Here is a 20180-nt window from a genome sequence, read left to right as displayed (position 1 = left end):
CAATGGAGTCTTCAAAGCAAGTATATGTGAAGCATGCATTGACTTGTCTTTTTCTTATATTTCAAATTAGTTCATTTCTAATGTGTCAGGTTTTTGCATTTTCTGCTGAACAAATAATACATTGAGAATAGAAATTCGAGAAGTCATTATGAAACTCAATGTAAAAAGTAAATAGAGATTTTTATAAGCTGCATCTTAAAGGATTGGACCATTTATATACATTTTAGAACTTGTCTTTAGCTTTGACAAGTATGTCGTTGTCTTAACATGTCTTAATTGTATGTATAAAAACATGTAAGGTACATAATGCTCAGTGAAACCTGGTACTTTATAATGTAAGTTATTTTCTTTAGACTGCTTTAAGCAGCTGCAGTTCTAACCAATGCTTTGTTTTTCTGTCCCCAGGCTGATCTTCAGACAAGTTCTCAGCGCTTGAACCTTTCAGCTTCTAGTGCTGCAGTGGCAGAACTTAAACCTGACTGTTGCATTGATGATGTGATCCATCATGAAGTAAAAGAGATAGGAACGCACATGTAAGGTTTTAAATTTTTCTATGATTAAATGAGCTCATATGAAACTGCAGCACATGCATGCTAATCTGTTGCTGCTTTGATATAGGCACAAAATTTAAAGTAATTCAAAATTATTTTTTAAAAATTTGTTTCTTTCAGCTTAGTTTGTGCAGTAAGTTATACTACGCAAACAGGAGAGAAGATGTACTTCAGGAAGTTCTTCAAATTTCAGGTATTGCCCAAAGTATTCTATTCCAATAACTGGGTGGATCTGGAAAACCTATTTTAAAACATTTGATACTTCAGAAGCACTTTTACACACGAAAAATCCATTCAACTTTTAAAAGTGAATTGATAAAAAATATTGCTTCAAACTTCACATGAACTGATGGTTTCTAAATACCATGCAGTTGAACAATTCATAAATACTAAATATTACATCTTACCATTTTTATTCATTTATTGAGAAAGAAAATTCTTCTCTTTAAAAAAAACTTTTTATGGCAGCCAGCTTTATGATTATTTTCAAAGAGAACAAGTATTGTTCATTCTGACTTTGACACATCTAACCTTTGAGCTTAGATTGTAAAATTCTGATTTGCCTTTTATTGTGTGCAACTGTTTTTAAATTGAAAGTTAGTGGTTTGTTTTTTAAAGCAATCTAAGCAAAGCAGTCTAATGTGTTATGTCTAATGTCCACAGAAGTAATTGATAGAGTTGAAATCTTTTGTTCCACCAAGTGAATTTCAAGACTTAAGATTAGAGTAACTGAGGAAAGCAGGAAATTGCTGTTATCTGTGGACTGGTTCTGGCAGGAGAGTCTGTTTTAGCTGTGTATTTAATGGATGTTTACTTTTTAGAGAAATATGCTGAGATTTGGATAATTATGGGCTCTTTCCCATAGAATGGAGGATTAGGTGACATGCTTTACTGAATAAATTTTTAGATGCTCTCACAGAGTGTCTGGCGATACAGGAGACCTATATCTTTTGCACGTGATTTCATTTCACTCTTCTCTAGTATTCTATCTAGATACTTCAGAAAAAAGCATTTCAGTCTTTAGAAGGCTAAATTACCATGCACTACAGATAAAGAACACCTGAGTGCTCTTAGTACTTGCAGGCCTTGAAATGGCAGATATTGATTAGCCAAAGGTGTTTCCAGGCAATCCCTGGGAAATTATTCCCTATGAATTTTCATGTGACATATTCTCTGTTTTTTCAGTTATGCTTTCTAGGATCTTTTAAGTTGATCAGGTGTTACAATTGGTTTTAAACAGCTTCTTTTTCAACTATTATATGTAGTTTAACACTGATCAATAGTGCCTTTTTGTTCCAGAGACTCCTCTGAGTATTTAACAGCATTATGTTTATATGGAGAAAGAATGATTCTTTCTAAGATTTGGCTGTTATTTGGTTTGGGACGGGGGAGGGCATGTGAACCTCATAATAATTATTTGATTTTTACTGGAATGCCACTTGAAATTTACTGGAATGAGTGGAAAGACTTTGTTTATCGGAAAGCGAGAAAACATCAGCATTTAGGGAAATTAATAGGAAGCCCACTGAAGCAAAATATTTGGTGTAAAAAGCGACTCAACCAACAAACACCTAAATAAAAGTTTTTACTTTTCTGACTAGAGAGAGATAGCGATGATTACTTGAGAGATTTGAACATTATGCATGATATAATGCAAAAATCTCTGTGAAGACTACTTTTTAATCTTTAATTCTTCAGGGCTAAGAGATTTGTTCACAACTTGGAACTTTAGGGGTATCTCAGGATGCAGTACACTCATATGTAAACAAAAGAAAAGTTTCCCTGCATAAAGGGAAGTAAATGTCTTCAGCAAGATAATTTAAATTAGTTTCATTACAAGTGTTAATAGAAGATTAATTCTTTCAGTTACATCAGTGTATATCCATTTTGTATTTGAATGTGTAAACTGTAGTGGCTTTATGCATGAAACTCAAGCACTTAAAAAACCAACACTTTATTTTCACCCTTTATATCACAAAAATGTTTTCTCTTACTGATTTAATCTCATGAGATTAAAATGATTCATTGGTTCTTTATTTTTTGTAATAGTTGCATTTTCAAGAGGGAGGTGAAGCCTAGCAATAGTTTGTTGCTTAAGCTAGTCACATGAATAGTTCTCTATTTAATTTTTTAGAGAAGCCCTTAGCAACTTTTGTTTGCGGCAGAACACTGAAGGACGTGTAAATATTACGTGGTTATTACTCTTGAAAGCAAGTGCAGACCACTTCAGGATACAAGATGGATGTAATGTTATTTTAAAGACATGGATCTACTTAGTGCACTGAATTCATCTAGTTTCATAAGAGGCCAGTGCTTAGATGGAGAAGTATTTGTTTTCAGTCTGAGAAAACTGCTTCGTAGTAAAGCAGCCAAGTGTGCAAATAAGAAGCAGCAAGTATATACTCTGAATTGTGAGGTTTTAGCTGAGTTGATTGTATTATATATTCCATTATGCACCTGTTCTGTGTAAGATCAAAAAAGAGAAATAACACTGTAGTAAAGATCCTAGCACTTATAAACAAAGAAGTGAAGTTTAAGTTATGCCTCTATGGTGAAGTTGTCTGAGAAACCAATTGTCAATCTATCTTTTTCCATTTAATTCAGGTTCTTAAACCACTAGATGTGAAAACCAAATTCTACAATGCTGAGGTAAGTGAGATCTGTGTGTATTTCTGTTTGTTTTGGTGAGTGCTGGGTCTATTACTTCACATTAGGTGGTTAGATTAAATTCAAAGAGCTTCTTAAGCACGAATGGTTATGAGAAAAATTATCAGTTCTAAAGGGAAAAACATAGGTGGGGATTTATATAATTTAGTGTGAAAATAAATGTACTTTTGATGAAGGAGAGGGAAAGAGATCGTAACTAAGGCAGACATGCTAGGACCTTAATGCAGTTGACCAGCAATTTGCATATTTTCTGCTTTCCGGTAAACTCAAGTGTTTTCCGTTATTGCTTGTATATTTAGGCTGATAGAGTACTTACTGTAAGGGATTGTTCACAAAACAGATAATAATTTACCAGGTTGGGTAAATTTCCCAAGGTAAATACGACCCCTCTGTTCAATAATTTATGTTTACGTTTGTAGCAGTTATACACAGTACTTAAAACTAAATGACCTTATATATGCCATGTATGTTTACTTGGACATACTTCAGCATCTGTCTTTAGCTATTAATGGGTAAGAATTTTAACTGAAGTTGACACAGATAGTGGAAACTCTTACAAATTAAGTACAGCATTCTTTTTATTTATAGACATTCCCTGTGGATATATGTATTACATAGATCTGCTATAGAGTATCAACTTCCACAATATCTCATTATGTAGGAAGTTGGGACGCTTGTTTTCATCATTATCACTTAACTGCTTTGTGAAACTGAGCAAGTAGCTTAATTTTGTGAGTACCGTATTCTGCATTGTTTGTATGAAGTTCAGACTAATACTTGCAAAGTACTTTGAGAGCTTCCATTATGAGTTTTAAACTTTTTTCATAACCCCTGAAATATGGCCAGCTCTTACACTCCTAGTCATTTCATTGAAAACCTTCATTAGCATTCTTAAACAGTTTGTTTGAAATAGTTTAAAAGATAGAGTGAAGTTGTAGGCATTTTATGTTGCAGTGAATAGTACATGGGAGAAAAAAGACCAAAGTGTCAGTGAGAGGAGAAGAAAATATATGGAATTTTGGCAATTTGAAAAATAACTTAAGCTAAGTAGAAGATATTTTGCTGTCCTCTTTGTTCTTAATTAAGCAGATATGTGCTGTGAATTTGCATGTAGAAAAGCAGAGAGTCTGCAAACCTATTTTTCTAAATATTTATCTCCATCATAGTCACACCTGGGGTTCATCATGCAAGATAATGGCTATAGAGGTGTGAAGACTGTATTTCTTTCCCTTCCTGACAGTGTCAATAGAGAAAACAAAAAGAAGTAACAGATAAGAATTTCTGCTCTACAAATGAGTATTCCAGATGCAAAGATCTGTCTGGTTCAGAGTTGTGCAGGAAATTTTCCATAAAGATTTTTCCTCTGCTGTGAATTAATAGCATGTAAATTATGAGATATTTAATATAGAGAGTGTAATTTATTTAGATAAATTAAGGCATAGGTCATAAGCGATTTAAATATCGTAGTACAGAGAAAAACATTTCCCTACAAATATGTTGGTACATCTGTCTAGGCCACAGGCTTCAATCCTTGATAGGCTGACCAGGTGTGAGATACCTGAGTAGGGTCAGAACATAAGCACATAGTCCAGTGCCTTATAGAACTGGTGTTATTTGTAAGTGGGAATGTCTCCTGCTGTGATTTAAGAATAAAAATAATCCTAAGAAAATAGATAATTCCTCTGGGAACAAAATAAACCCCCATTTTGTGCATGGATTATATTATTGTTTCGGACAGAAAATATCTGTTAGGGGAAAAAGGGACAGATACCTTAAATTAAATGTTGCCATCTCTCTATATAAATTTTGTTTTTTGCTGAAACACTTCACAACATATGGAAATAAAAACCTCTTTAAGGTAAACTCTTGGCAAATTTTTGACATAGGTCAAAAGTATTCTTTTCTTACAAAATTGTTTTACTGACTGGCCTTATAAGGGCCTTCATAAACTCCATTTCCCAGTTAGCCACCAATTCCTCATGATAAAGATCTATGAGAACCTTCAGTGTCTGAGCTGGTATTTGTGGGTTTTTGGGTTTGTTTTTTTCACCCCTGTAAAAGTTTTAAAAGGCTGATTTGGTGCCTTTTGTTCTTCCTGCTCAGGAATTTATGCAACTCCCATTATCATAGTATCCATATGATTGATTGAAAAAAATTTTTTTAAGATTTTGGGTGATATTAACCAAGCAATTTTCATTTGCCTAGCAAACTGATATAGTACCATTCATATTTCATTTCTGAACGTATATAAAGTGCTGTTATGTGTTGTGACCACAGAAGTTAAATAAAATTTAAAAACCTAGAAATAAGTCTTTGGTTAGGTGTTGTATGTGATACTATGGTGCTGTCAAAGTACCAAGACCTTCATCCTGAATATTAAGAAAGACTGTATCCTTGGGAGCAGGGGAGAAGAAAAATTGGTATGTGTCAGTTATTAATTAACTAAAGGTCTTTAAAGGTTGACTAAACAGTTAAACAGTTGCCATTAATATTACAGATCTGATGTTATCTATTCATAAAGTCTGTCAATAAAATTATTTTCTACTAGAAATTATAATCCCTAATTTAATTTTTTTCTAAGGCAAGGAATGATGCTGAACTTTAATTCTCTTGCTTGTTGCTCGTATTGCAGTAGCATTCAAATCAAGTTGATCACTGAAATTCGTGCATAGAACGCATGCCCTGTCGCCCTAACCTGCTGCAACCCTGAGACTGAATTACCTGCCCCAATCTATAGAAGGTCTCTCAGTGACTCTGGCGTGCCTTGGAAAAGGCACAGTAAAAGGTTCTGCTCCTGCAAACATGCATAGGGGAGGCAAATATGCAGACCTTTAAGAAAACAAAGTTTGCAATTGAAGTTGGGTTTTTGGAATGATGGATATTCAAAAAATAGTTTTTCCTGATTAACTTGCCTATAAGATGCAGTATTGTAGCTTTGCTACACATTCCCACATTAATTTTATTTTGAGACCTTATGTATGTGGATACTTCGAATTATCTGTAAAATAACAAGTACTGGTTTTCCATTTCATATACAACCCATTGCATGGATTTAAATTCAGGACAAACTTTAAACTTGCTCAAAAACTAACTCTCTTTTTTGGGTCAGTTTGTTCTACCATATCTTATCTGTGACTTGTGTGCCTTAGGCTCTACTTTGGATTGGTTCTGAAGCAAAGCTAGTGAACCATGTAACCATACTAGCTATAACTTATTAGAAATGTAGTTGTCATCTTTGTTTGCATCCATTTTTATTTACGTTTCTGTCTTACTAATGCTATCTTGTTTAGATGGTGCAAAAAAAATGCAGAAATGCATTTTGTTTGAAAGTTAGCCTCCTTTTTCTTTAACATTTAACTCTAATTTCTCTAATGTGTTCTTTTTTTATTTTCCCATTAGAGTGACCTCAGTTCTGTGGTAATTTTTATTTATTTTTTTATAAATATGTATGCTTTTTTAATTGCCTATCTGTCTCTGTGCTTGTTAACATTCTTTTAAAAACATAATGGAAAAGCAATGTTTGTTCTGCATATCATGAACTGACGTTTTCTCACCTTTATATGCGCAGCTAATCATTTAAATGGTTAGCTCTTTCTTTAACACCCATTGTTGAAACTAAAAGCTGCTTATTACAGACTCTTGCTTGTGGGGTCCTCCTGTAAATTACCTCATCGAAGTTTGACTAGATTCATTATTTGAAAATGGGAATTAATCCCTTCTAAAATTTTCCTGCTTTTGACCCATAGAAATGTAGGTTTTACTACAGCACCACTTGGGTAAGCTGTGACGCAACTTTTCACGCCTGGTTGGTGGAGACAGTGGGTTTGAGGAGAGAGCAGCAGTTGGATGTTCTTCCTTCCTTTCGCTAGCTGGAACTGCACTTTCCAACTCTTAACTGCATGTAACAGTTGATGAGTTAGTATGATGCTTCTGCAGTCTGATTTCACTTTTAAGGTGTGCCTTGTATTAAAATAAAGTGCATTCTTCTGAAGTACTTAAGGATTTTTATTCTTTTTAAAAAAACGTGATATTAAACCAATTTAGGAATAACACAAAAACTAATTTGCTTTTTCATTATGCTGCTTGTTTTTTCTTTTCTCTTTCAAATTAGCTGTTTCTAAATTTCTGCCTATGGTTGCTGCATTGAAAACAACTAAAATTTGGGTAAATGGACACTTTGAGCAATGGATTTATGGGATATAAACAGTATCAATTTAAGTGACAGTCAGGTGGTAGTAGTAATGAGAGCCATGTTTTAGTTGGGGTTATTTCCAGTTCCTTCTGCAAGCCTGAGGTCTGTCCCTAACTCATGGCACTTGCACAGTTTTCATAACTATATATATGCTATCATCTATTTTGTGTTTAACATGCTTATAAGGCACAACAAATAGTTCCAGTACCATTCTGTGTTTCTTCTTCTAACAGAATGCCTTTTGAGACTAAAAATATTTTTACTATTTTGTCCCACTTTCACTTTGTAATTTACAAGCAGGACTCCACTTGTATAATGAAATCATTTATTTACACTGATTAAAAAGAAACTGTAAGCTTCCTTCCACCTTCCCCGTAAAAATACTTTTTTTTTTAATTTATCATAACAAAATACCTAAGCTGCTTCATACTGAATTTATAGGAAAGAATATTTCAGTTGGAAGGGACCTACAATGACCACCTAGTCCACCTGCCTGAATAACCCAAACCATTCTATGATTCTATGAATAACTCCCCTGTAAATGCAGATTTGGTACCCTCCTCCTTTTTTCTTTTTAATTGGCACTTCTTTCGTTTTATTTTTCACTTCTCCAGGGGCTCATGTCTCTAGTAGTCTGAGCCTTAGGTAATTACTCTATCCTGAGATTTGACAGCTGCAAAGTGACTTCACTGGTCTGCAATTCCACAGCTCTAGTTCCTTGATTTTTCAGTTTCTGAAGTTTAATAGTCTGTAGCTTTTGTTCCTGTGCTAGAATTGGTCCTTATATACCATCTTCAGGCATTAGCTTAATTTAACAGATATGTCTTACAGGATGTTTTGAAGGTAGAACACCAGTTAAACTGTTGGATGCATATAATACTGGTAACCATTGGCATGATGCAGCTGAGTGAGAGAGGAGGCTGGTTTTTGCTTTTTAGCCAGTACGCCAATGTTTTTCAGAATTATAATAAATTCTTAGAGCATGTACCTGAACTATTTTGCTTCAGTTAAAGAAAAACACACACACTTATTTTAATTTTTTTATAGAGCTTGATGCACTAGTAATCTGGCATGGCATGTTGTTGTGCACTGCAATTCCTTACCATTTATTCTATTTTTTTTTTCTTTTTTAAGAATTCAGATTAAAACTTGAGTTGCTATTGAGTTGATAAAAGTCTTGGGAAGTGGTGACCCAGTGCATTACAAATAAGCAATAGCTAGAACATAGCAAAATTATCCCACATCCATTGTTTGGCAAGATACCTGTTGACTAACACTTTTGCTCCTCTTGTTACTGGGATTAAGGTTTTTTCTTGCATTAATTAATTTGATTTGCAGGCATGAACTAAACACATGTGACTTTTTTTTAACAATAGGACTCTCTACTCCTTTTAAGAACACTAATCACGTTTTAATGAACTCGCACTTTTGGTTTTTTTCAGACAGATGAAGTGTTTCTGGAAGCTCAGATTCAGAATATCACGACCTCTCCAATGTTTATGGAGAAGGTTTCTTTAGAGCCATCTATGATGTACAATGTTGCAGAACTGAACACAGTTGACACAGCAGGGGAAAGGTATGTTCAAATTCAGGATATTTGCCTTGATTTTGTGATTTGATGAGGTATAATCATTACTCTGCAAGACGTCTGTAATGGAAGGATTGTACTTTCATTAAAAAGATCAAAGTCCTGTTACGTATTCAGCTAGAAAAGCTGTTACAGTTTTCTTTTTATAGAAACTATTCTTACAACTTTGTAATTCTACCTAGTAGAGAAATATCCAGCTTAGTCCTCAAATATTTGGTAACATGGGTGACATGCTAGCATGAAAACCTACTACTTCAGTATCTCCTATGTAAAATTTAAATCCCGTCTGGTTCTGACTTGATCCTGTAAGGCTAAATATGTACACACAGATCATCTGACTTGTCCTTGCTTCCTTCAAGTAGACTGGTAACTGTTTTCAATTGTTCTAATCAAGACCTAGCAAGGCAGCAGTCAGCGTGAATTGGTGGAACGCTCTCATGGGATCTTAAAAAATAAAAATCCATCATGCTGAAATAAATTAAATGCCTTTTGGTGTGAATTAGTAAAACACCAAATATGAGAAGAATTTTCTACTGTGTTCAGTAAACTGTTGTGGATACAAAAGCTTGTGGTATCTGGGTAGAAGTTAAATTTGGCTGTTTGTGCTTTGCTATTGCTTCGGTCTTTGGAGGAAGTGATGTTTAGGTATTTCTGCGTTGGGGCTGAAGTGAAAATTCTGTTGTCTTGCCTGTCACAGGGTTCACCTGCAGCATAGTGGAGCATTGTTCTTACAAAGTGTTTGCGTCTGTCCTGAATGGGGGTCTTAAGCTTGTGACACTGAGATTTACCAAATAGCAAAAGTAAAATTAAAAGCGTTGTTTAAATGCTAAGATGCTAGATAATAAATGATAATGTAGCAAAGTGGATTTCCACCTCGGTTCTCTCTGGCTCAGATGAGTAATTTTTTTTCCCCTTCGTCTTCTATGGTACGTAAATTCTAGAATTGTTTTCTGTTGTGAAAACAAAAAAAAAATTCAATGTGTTTTGCCATGAATAAAATACACACACAGAGTAAGACTGGTGAGGGATGGGAAAAAAGGTTGGGCTCTTAAGTCTTCCTAAAAAAAACTGCGTAAGACCCAATATTTTTTTCTTTTAGTGAGTCTACTTTTGGGTCAAGGACTTATTTACAACCTATGGATACACGTCAATATTTATACTGCCTAAAACCAAAACAAGAATTTGCAGAAAAAGCTGGAGTAATAAAAGGTGTAACAGTGATTGGTAAACTGGACATTGTATGGAAAACTAATCTGGGTGAACGAGGAAGGCTGCAAACTAGCCAGCTCCAAAGAATGGTAAGTTTAACTTAAACATCAGTTTAACTTAGCATCCATTTTTAAGGCAACTCAATGAACAATTTAATAATGACTTGAAGGAAAAGTTCAAGCTGCTTACTTTCTGGACCTCATTCTGAATTCACGTGTTTCTATACATATTTGAGAAAGTTATTCAATACATTTGGTCAGTGAAGTGTGGAAAAACCACTGTTCCGAGGGACTATAGCTGCACAAAAGCATTCTTTTTTTTTGGTAATGTGAATGGCAACATTTTTTGTTTTCTTGAGGATTTGTTTCTGGCACGTAACATGCCTCCATCTTTTTTCATAGCACTGAACAGCATAACTTAATGAATTGTGCACTTGAATTGCCAGAATCGAGTAACCTATGTAGCAAAATACATCGGTTATTATAAAATTAACTTCTTGGATGCCACCTGGCAACAAACTGAAAAGCACTGATAAAGGAACTCCTTTAAGTATGCTGTTGACACAGAAGTCTGCTTCGTAATTCATACGGACAGTTTACCTTCAAGTAACAATTTTTATGTATCGGATAATACTATTTATCTTTCATGTCCACAGTCTTGATTGAAAATCTATTCTATTCTGATCGATTTAAAAATTGTTTGTGAATTTTAAGTTGTAATTACTAGCTTGCTTAAGTCAGCTGCACAGCCCGTCTACTCTAATGCCTAAACCTCATTTGCATCTTTTGAATTGAGGATGGTGTAATACGGGAGAGAAGTAAAAAAGCTTTGAGTTTACGAAGCTTGTAATTGAGTTTCTGCCTCTGTCTCTCCCCCTGCCCCATCTTCTAGTAAATCGATCAGTTCTGTAGGGAAATCACATTGACTAGGAACTAGGCAAGCAAACTTGGATCCTGGAAATTCACAGCTAAGTCACTGAAACTTCTTTGTTTTTTAATTGATGTGTTAAGGATCTGTATAACCCCATCACATCAGAAACCGCCCTTTTTTCTAAACTTAGAAAAACTTAGTAACTTTATTTCTGTTACTTTGAAACTTGCTGCTTGTTTTCTAACTGACTCATTTTCAACTGACCTTTCCTATAATTTCTCTTTAAAGGCAGGTATTTTTTTCCCTTGTCCCTAAATCAGTATTCCGTCACGCTGCATCCCTTCTCGCTGAACCTTTGAGAATTGCACTTGTAATACAGTGGTGATTAACACGCCTCCACACTCCAGGATTAGTTTTAGTCATCCGTCATTGTTTTGTGCTAGTGATTAACAGAGAAACATGAGTTATTTTGTATACTTTGAACAACATTTGTCTTTGGAAAAGCAGCAAACAGGTTTTGGATGTTTTTTCCTCTTTGAGTTGCAGTGCAGCTCCCTCTCATTGTCTTCTCATCTTTTAAATGCTACCAGATTATCCTGTTTCTAGGCTCCTTTCGCTTTCCATCATTTTCCTCCTAATCCATTTCATTGTTTCCCCCATAGACCCTGAATTTTACCTCTGATGTTGTTTTGGTTCAGATCAGGAATGCACTTTTGGAACAAGTATCCTGGATCACCCCCACATACCATAATTTGAGGGCTTTTGTGGAGTGGTGTCCACAGTATGCCAAGGGTGCTCCGTCTGCTTACGGGCATTCAATCCAGGACTAGACTAGAGCCAGTCCAAAGAACGTTATTCTTGAGTAGCACAAGCAAAGAATTTTCTAGTTGATTCCATACTCTGAGCAATTATCTAATTTTTTGATGAAAAGGACGTTCCTCCTTGAAGTGCTACGGCAAGGCTTTTACTTCTAGGCATATGTTCTCGCAGGTATCTCATTGTTAAGGCCAACAGGTATGTACTGGTTTAGGCCTTGTCATCTGCTCTGATCCTGTCTTGATTTGGTCAATTGTTCCTAAGTTTATTCTATAAAATACTGCTTTTATTGTTGGTTTGTGTTTTTTTTTTCTTAACATACCTTTTAAAAGAAGAGTCTAATGTTATGACAAATTCCCCGTTGCTTAGGGAACTGGGTACAATTTTTCCAGTAGAATCCTTCATGTCACCTAATACAGCTGAAAAGATATGCCTTTTTCTGGTGCTGGATAATTACTTCTATTTCATGAAAGGTTCCAAGCTTATTTATGTTGCTTGACTGGTCTGAAGTCTCCATTGGTTTGGCAGCCCTTTGCTCACTCTAATGTCCAATTTAATATGCTTTCTTTAAAATGTCATCTGTCTTCAGCCTGTAATGAACTGTATATGACTAAAACCTGTTCCCAACCTGTCACTGGCTTTCTGGGCCTCTTAAGGTATATCTTTTAATCAAGCTGTAAACTAACTTTTACTACAGTGTCCTTCTATCAGCAGAATTGGAACACGTGTCACATCTAAGCTTTGTCAGGCAGGACAGATTTTCCCCTTGTTTTTTTCCTTATCTGTCATTTGTGGGGATTGGAAATGGAAAGTTTTTTATCTGCAGGTTACCATCTTTAATCAGCCCTGACTGGTAGTAACAGGATATTTATCACAGGTTTGTTAGTAGACCATAGGAAGTGTGTTCAGCTCTTGACAAAATTGGTTGGCAAATATTCATATCATGTGCCTTCCTAACTGGTGGCAATTAACTATTTTAGCAGACGTTTGGAGGACTGAAGTGGCAAGGAGAATGAACAATCTCTTATTTCTTAGACTGTGGAATAGTAGCGGGCTTAAGCAGGAAAACTATACTTATGTTGTCCGTAGTTTATCTGTTATGTGCATAACGGAGAGGTCTTAGACTAAAGCTGATCTCAGGAACTGTGTATGGGTATCCAAACTTTATGGATGTGAACTATCTGAAAAACTTAGTAATAAAGATCATCCTTGTCTAATGAATTGTTAAACCTATCAAGGTGGTGGTCATCAGTAGTGGATGGAGCACTACTTTTGAGTACAAATCAAAAAGAGTCAATTTTGTTTCTTCAAATTCTTCTTATTCTAAGCTTGTTGCAGTAAATGAAAACTTGACTAGTAAAAACTTGAGGTTTACTATGCATCATCTGAGAATATACATTCTTGTACCTTCTCAGGCTCCTGGATATGGTGATGTAAGGCTTTCTTTGGAGACAATACCAGACACCGTGAATTTGGAAGAACCTTTTGACATTACATGTAAAATAACAAACTGCAGGTAATGATGTCCTGTGATTCTTGTGCTTTTTCCTGAGTGGGTAAGTTGTGGCTGTCTGTTTCATTTTTCAATACTTTCTCCTGAAACAACTCAAACCTGGTCTTTACTATGAGTAAAGAAACGACTTGAAACAGATCTTCTGGATTACAATGTTTTTAAAAAAACTCAAAGAAACAAAAAATTTCCATCATGATCTGCTAATACTATTTGAACTAGGAGATTGTCAAAAATCTGTAGTGGAATTCCATGGAACTGGCTGCAATATCATTTAAGATTGCACCCCATAATTCAATCACAAATCATCTTAGTTAATCTAATAACAAAATTAGTGCATATATAGGATTTTTTTTAACTACAAGTAATTTTATCAATAAACAATGCCATTTGTATTCAGTCAGATTTTACTACTAGTTCTGCACCCCTGCTAGAATGCCTGCTAAACATTGTCACTGTAGTCTTTTGTACATCTTTATCTGTGTTTTGGCTTGTGTTTACACTAGGATCTATGGTAGCCCTTTACAGAAGAGTTGCAGGAGTGATATTTAAATAAAGTAATTCTAAATAGAAGTTGAAGCCAGGGATAAAGTGTGTATCTGGTCTGCAGATTCTTCTTGTGAAAATCTTGTGCTCCATCCAAAACGTGAGCAGTATTGCACTATCCTGTGTTGCTAAACCCATGGCAGGACGCTTGTGTCAGACAAAGCTATGTGCAACTGAACTACTGTGCTTCGCAGTAAATCTTGCTTACTGCCTTATAATTATTTATAAATGCTTGATTAATAGTAAACTGAATAATAAAGTAATGAAGCTTTTACATGTCTGCAGTCCTTGAATGTTAAAAAAAAGCCCACAGGTTTATTCTTGTTTTTCAATTTCCTCTAGCAGTGAAAGGACTATGGATCTGGTTTTGGAAATGTGCAATACTAATTCCATCCACTGGTGTGGAGTTTCAGGAAGGCAACTTGGAAAGCTGCACCCAAGTTCATCCCTCCATCTTGCACTTACATTGCTGTCTTCAGTGCAGGGATTGCAAGTAAGTCTTTATAGCACAATTTTGTTATGAAGTAGCTCTTTTATAAGCTTAGTAATTCTTTCTAATAACAACTTTTGTAAATATTTTCCCTTTCTAGAGTGTCTCTGGCTTAAGACTTACAGACACGTTTTTGAAGAGAACATATGAGTATGATGATATTGCACAAGTCTGTGTAGTTTCTTCAGAAGTCAAACAAAGCTGAAGAAAAAAATCTGCATTTCTGCTGGGCTTTTTTTTTGGACCAACTTCTTGATGTTTTTGCAGCTGAATCATATCAAAATGTGTACAAACAAAACTACATCCCTCTATACCTGTAAACGTAACTGTGCTTATTTAATTTCTCTGATCATTTTTGTAATGTTTTAAAATAGTTTAAAAACATGCATATGCATTTCATTTCCTGAAAAGAAAGCCTTTGAAAAGTGTAGCTCTAGCAAATCATATTGCATTAACATTACCTTGGGGCTGTGGGGGTGAGAATGAGATGAAATCTATGACATTGTACTTATTTTTGTTATTTTAATTGTTTTTAAAAATATTTAAACAGGTTTAAAATTTTGGGTCTGACAAAACTGCCTCAGTTTGAAGGAACTGGCCTCTTATAGACAAGTTCCTGGAATCCAAACCCCTGTGAGAAATACTTCGGGGTACCTGGCCTGGCAGCCTATTTGCATGGTACATGCATAGCCATTAGAACTAGAGCCTGATAAAGGCATGAGATGAGAAAGTGCGGCTGGCACTGCTGAGGTGCCAGCAGCTAGAAAGTAGAGATCAGCCAAAGAATGTGCTGGTTGTGGCTCAGTCTTTGGAAAGGAGTAATAACAGTAAATCTGTCCCAGTTTTGTGCATCCCTGCCAATACAGGGCATGCTGTGAACAGGTGTGTTACTTCCCAATTAGTAGGGAACTGAAAACTAGAACAGCAGAACTCAGGCATTTTTTATTGTTAAACTGTGGCAGTGCAAATTAGTCTTCCATATAAGTAGAGTTTTAGGAAAATGAGGGAGGAAAAACCCTGAATGGCTGCCCTAGATCAAGTTCTCCAAAGCATATGCAGGAAGGAATTCAGGACTTGGTTAAGCACTGAAATGTACTTTTTCCTTGCTTTGTTCTGACAAAAGATGGAAATATTTTTGGCTGAAATATCTAAGGCCACCCAATGGTAGCCATTTAATACACAAAATGCTGACTAGCTTTCTGAGCTTAACACTAGTTAAACTAGTCTTAAAGATTCTACTCAGTGGCTTGCCGTATTTCTCAGCTACCATATTGGCAGTTAGCAACCTTATTTAGTTTTGACAATATTTTACTTAAGGCTTTCCTGTGTATAAAATCTTTAAGTGTAGGATTCAGTTTTAAAATACTGGATAAATTTAGGACCTGCTTACTAAAGTGAGGGAATGAGTCCATAGAAGAAAAAATACTAAAACTATATCCTGTACATGTAAAAAAATGCAGATTAACCAAAATAAACCGGTAATTTAAAAAATGCAATTTATCTTCTACTCTAGATTCATCAACAAATAAAAACAGTAAAACCACAGCTATCCAGACAATAAAATGTAAATAACTTTATTTATAATCTATTTTCAAGTTAAACTGACACAAGTTAAAGGAGATGTAACCATATGGTAATAAGAGGTAGGAGAGACATAGAAATGGCAGACAAGTTGCATCGTGCCAGTATGACTTTTTGTAGCCCTGAAACAGAGTACAAATCCAAACCTGCAGACTTAGTTCTTCCTCAGTATGCAAGAGTGATTTTACTTTGTACTTTTTACAAAACCAAAAGTGCAACTGAAACAGTTCCTAAGCTTAACAGTGTCTTTATGATCAGGCATAGTTAGAAGAATATAATTCCATGCAAGCATGTTACAGGAGTTTACAATTTGAGTGCAAAACATTTTCTTCTCTAACAATTATCACACTTATATGCTGATGGAACAGTACTGATCCAAAACCAATTAAGTGTTAAATGCATATTTGCTCAGTTGAATGATAAACTGCAGTTGGCTTTAAACTAAAGCAGTATTTATGGGGAGTGTGGTTTACCACTTGGATCTAGCAAGATGGAAAATTTTAGTGCAAAAAAAAAAAAAAAAAGTGCAATTATTACACAGGAGAAGGTTCCTTCTTCACCCTGTGATTAAGACATATTGCATGACCCTGTGAAACAATCTAGCCTATTCAAGGCAAAATAGACTTAGGCATAAATGATCCCTCTGTTCCTGGTTTCAGTAGAAAAGCATGTAATGACAGCTCCTGTTATGGGTTTCACTGTTTTTTATTTAGGCTATAAAGCCCTTTCTGTTAATACACAAGAAACAAAGAATGTTTACAACTGAAGTATTGTGCCAGTTGTAGCACGGCAGGGTTAGACAATGCCATCAACATTTTAAGAAATACTCTGGTTACATACTATCTGTACTGGAGTAAAACCTAAACAAGACAATACTGTAGTATGTGAAATGAAAGTTACCACTCTATAAAGATGATTTCAAGAGCAGTTTTCAGATAACTAACCAATGCTTCATTCCATTTAACCATGGGGATAGTTGTCCTGTACATCGGGTAAGCCATAGGGCTTGTACTTGACAGTACAACTTCTACAGGCAGTCTTTGAATATTATTGTATCTTGTAGTTCTTAAGGAACTCTCAAGAGGTTCTTGACACTCTTTCTGTCTTAAAGTAGTGTCATGGTAGAAAGGTAACTGACAGCATGATGATAGCTGTCACAAAGTAAGGATAAATTGAGCACGAGAGGTACTGCAGTGCCGTCCAGTCCACTCTGGATTTGTTGGTTCCCCTTATCAAAGTTAGTAAAAGTCGCTGAGCAGTTGAAAATGTGAAGAAGAGAACTAAGAGGAATTGTGAAGTTTAACAGGAGATATGCTAGGAGCAATGCTTCTCTGATGACACAACATACTACTCCAAGCAATGTTTGTACAGTAGTTGTAGCCCACCTACAGCTTCCACCAATCCTTCTTGCAAATAATACCCTGTCCTATTAAATGTAACTAAACTTAAGTAGCCGTTTTCTTCAATGGATCAGATTCAGGATCTGAACTACCACTGAAAAAAGATCCTGTTAGGGATTTTCTTTGTCATCAGATGTTAAGTCAGAAGCTGTTACGTAGAAATGTTTATTTAATGTAAAACTTAAGTACATCTACAGCCTCAAAAAGGCAGCTACAGCAACTTACATAAAGAATTTTAAGAAGTATTTCAATGCTGCATATAGGCAAGCTCTATTGAATGAAGTATGAAGTGTTTTAAAGTTGTTTAAGTTGCTCTATTAAGCTTTACCTCTTTATTCAACAGATGGTAATATAGATTTCCTGTTGTGGTATTTTCTCCAATTCTTTTCCGTTCTCCTTGGATCCAGATGTATTTTTCCCCATTTTAGTAGAGGAAGACTCATACAATAGATGCACAACTAGCATTTGTTAGAGTCAAGTACATGGCTTAGCCCCAAATTTTGCATTTGCTTCTACTTGAGGTGACCACAAGACTAATGTCTGAGGTCTAGGAGTTCCTGTGTATTTCTCCATTTGGGAGTCCTTCACCTTTGTTACTCCTTCACCTACCTTCTCCAGTCTGACTGGCCAGCAGAGGTCACTTTCTCCTAGGAATCAAAGCAGGCTCCTCAACTTAGTTTTGATATACAAAAAGGAAAGCGTGAGTGTTAAGAACCTCCCTGGAGTAAAAACAAATGTACCTTGTATCAGCAAGCAGTGTGAACAGTAAGCAGAATAAAAAAAGTTAGTGTAATAAAAATACAGAAAAGCAGTGCTCTCTGAAAGAGTAAGATTAACTGAGCAAGAAAAGCCAGGGTAGGAAGAGAAATACTATCGAGCATAAAAATCTTTGACTTGGCCATATAACCATCAGTTAGGATAGATATGTGTAATGGAACTTAAAAGTAATTCCTTAATTATTTAAGTCAGTGATTTACCACACAGGAATAGGAAGAGAATCCTTCTTTCTAAGGCAGTTATTTTTTAATAAAGTTTCAGTACTCGTTATTTGTACAGTCACAGGATCAGTTTTAGCTTATTACAGTTAAGAATTTTAAGCGTATGTTAAATACTGCATACACACGGAATGTAATACAGTTTGCCATGCCTAGGAAAATAGTGCCATAATGCTGACCTCCAGGGCTACCATCATGATTTGAGGGTATGCATGGCAGTAGAAAAGCCTAAAACTTGTTAATACTCTTTCCTTTTCGAAGCCAGGTTCCATTTTGGTTTCTGTGTATTATCCTACTCAGGATTAGTGTCTTCTCTTTCTTTACAATTTGTGGTACTCCTTCATATGCAATCATCTCCCTACCTCCTGCTCAATGAAGTTGAAAAACAGTTCATGTTTCTAATGACAGCCCTTCCATAGGCTTAAAGAAACAGACTTCAAGCATTAGTTTTTAAGTACACTCTACACTCCAACACTCAAAAGTTGGAGATTCGTGTCAGCCCACAAAAGGGCACATCAGATGGGCCTATTCTTTCAGTATTTGACAGGCAGTACAGCCATAATGATTTTCACCATCAGAATAACCTGCCTTTTATACTAGGATTTTGGAATTACACTGTTATGCAAGATCAGCCCACTACAAAACTCCTCCCCACTCCATAGCCCTGGAGATCAATCTAATGCACATACCGAAAATGACTTGTACTTAGGGATTTTAATAAACCACCTATTTAGTGTATTAATTTTCAGAGGAGTAACTATACATAAATGATATGTTCCAAGTTATGTGCAATAGATCTGTTTAACAGATTTATTCTTGTTTGCAAACACACACAAAGAATTTTCTGTCTTCTATTCAAGCAGAAGAGTTACAATGGTGCTTTTGCTACTAACTATGGTACGCATTTTGGGGTTATATACCATTCCAGTTCACATGCCTCCTTTAAGTCAGGAATGCTCTTCAGTACTGCCACTGAAAGATCTGCTCCGGACGTGATTTCTCAGTTGCTCTATGAGCTCTGGATTCTGCTGCTGTATCTGTTGTGCAAACTGCTGCCCCCTGTGTTGAACAATTTTAAGTAAAACCCAACAGGTAAAAAAAAAATCTGACAAGCAGCATTTGTAAGAAAACAGAATACAACTGAAAGACGCATTATATGCAAATTAAGACTGACGATTACTTACTGTATAGTCTTAATGAAGATATTTGTAGCATTATGACTTTATCTAGTTAAAGTCTCTCCAAACATCTTCATCTACATTCTTTAGGGCTATTACTTCTACTTGATTATTACCTTACTTGGTAAAACTAAAATTTAGCAACAAATGTGCTCCATGATTTGCTCCCTTCTTTTTGAGAGCATCCGTTCTAGTTTTTTTAAAATATCTACTCTTGTGGCTGAAGTGCAACCTTATATTATTTTTTCCAGAAATACAGTGTGCAGCTGCCAACTTGTACTTGTGGGCAAGACGTCATTAGTAGAAAGCAAGCATACAATTACACTTTATGTCTTGTATGACTGAAGTAACAACAGATTCATCTCCGTAAGAGTTGTAGCTTAAGAGTTAAATTAATAGGTCAGAATAATTCCATGTAAAAGATAAGCATAACACTGGTTTACTAGAAGAAGCAAGTAAGTAAAACATTACTTCACGAATAGCCTGGCGCGGCTTCTTTGTAACTTCTGCATTTTGCCCAAGTAGCAAATTATCAAGACTCCTTTAAACAGTGCAGGTTGAATGAAATCCACTGTTTTCATAGATGT

General features: G+C 35.5%; 2 protein-coding genes across 5 annotated transcripts in view; one reads left to right on the top strand and one right to left on the bottom strand.

The window, feature by feature from the left end:
• The window catches only part of TRAPPC13 (trafficking protein particle complex subunit 13), a 24748-nt gene extending 8660 nt beyond the window's left edge, over positions 1–16088 (top strand). The window contains exons 5-13 of one of the 4 annotated variants that reach the window (XM_063321283.1): positions 406–533; positions 672–744; positions 3156–3200; positions 6618–6635; positions 8853–8986; positions 10098–10296; positions 13309–13409; positions 14295–14442; positions 14540–16088. In XM_063321283.1, the coding sequence (XP_063177353.1) occupies positions 406–533; positions 672–744; positions 3156–3200; positions 6618–6635; positions 8853–8986; positions 10098–10296; positions 13309–13409; positions 14295–14442; positions 14540–14644 (951 nt within the window). In that variant the 3' untranslated portion in view covers positions 14645–16088. Of the gene's footprint in view, positions 1–405; positions 534–671; positions 745–3155; positions 3201–6617; positions 6636–8852; positions 8987–10097; positions 10297–13308; positions 13410–14291; positions 14443–14539 lie in introns of all 4 variants that reach the window. The other 3 variants (XM_063321282.1, XM_063321285.1, XM_063321284.1) reach the window with 3 other exon arrangements.
• Positions 15989–20180, bottom strand: part of SGTB (small glutamine rich tetratricopeptide repeat co-chaperone beta) — a 22858-nt gene continuing 18666 nt past the window's right edge. The window contains exon 11 of the mRNA XM_063321286.1: positions 15989–19474. Within this exon, the coding sequence (XP_063177356.1) occupies positions 19363–19474 (112 nt within the window). The 3' untranslated portion in view covers positions 15989–19362. The remainder of the gene's footprint in view (positions 19475–20180) is intronic.

This window comes from Chroicocephalus ridibundus, chromosome Z, assembly GCF_963924245.1.
Source record: "Chroicocephalus ridibundus chromosome Z, bChrRid1.1, whole genome shotgun sequence".
NCBI classification, from domain to species: domain Eukaryota; kingdom Metazoa; phylum Chordata; class Aves; order Charadriiformes; family Laridae; genus Chroicocephalus; species Chroicocephalus ridibundus.
This window is presented reverse-complemented; position numbering and strand designations above follow the sequence as displayed.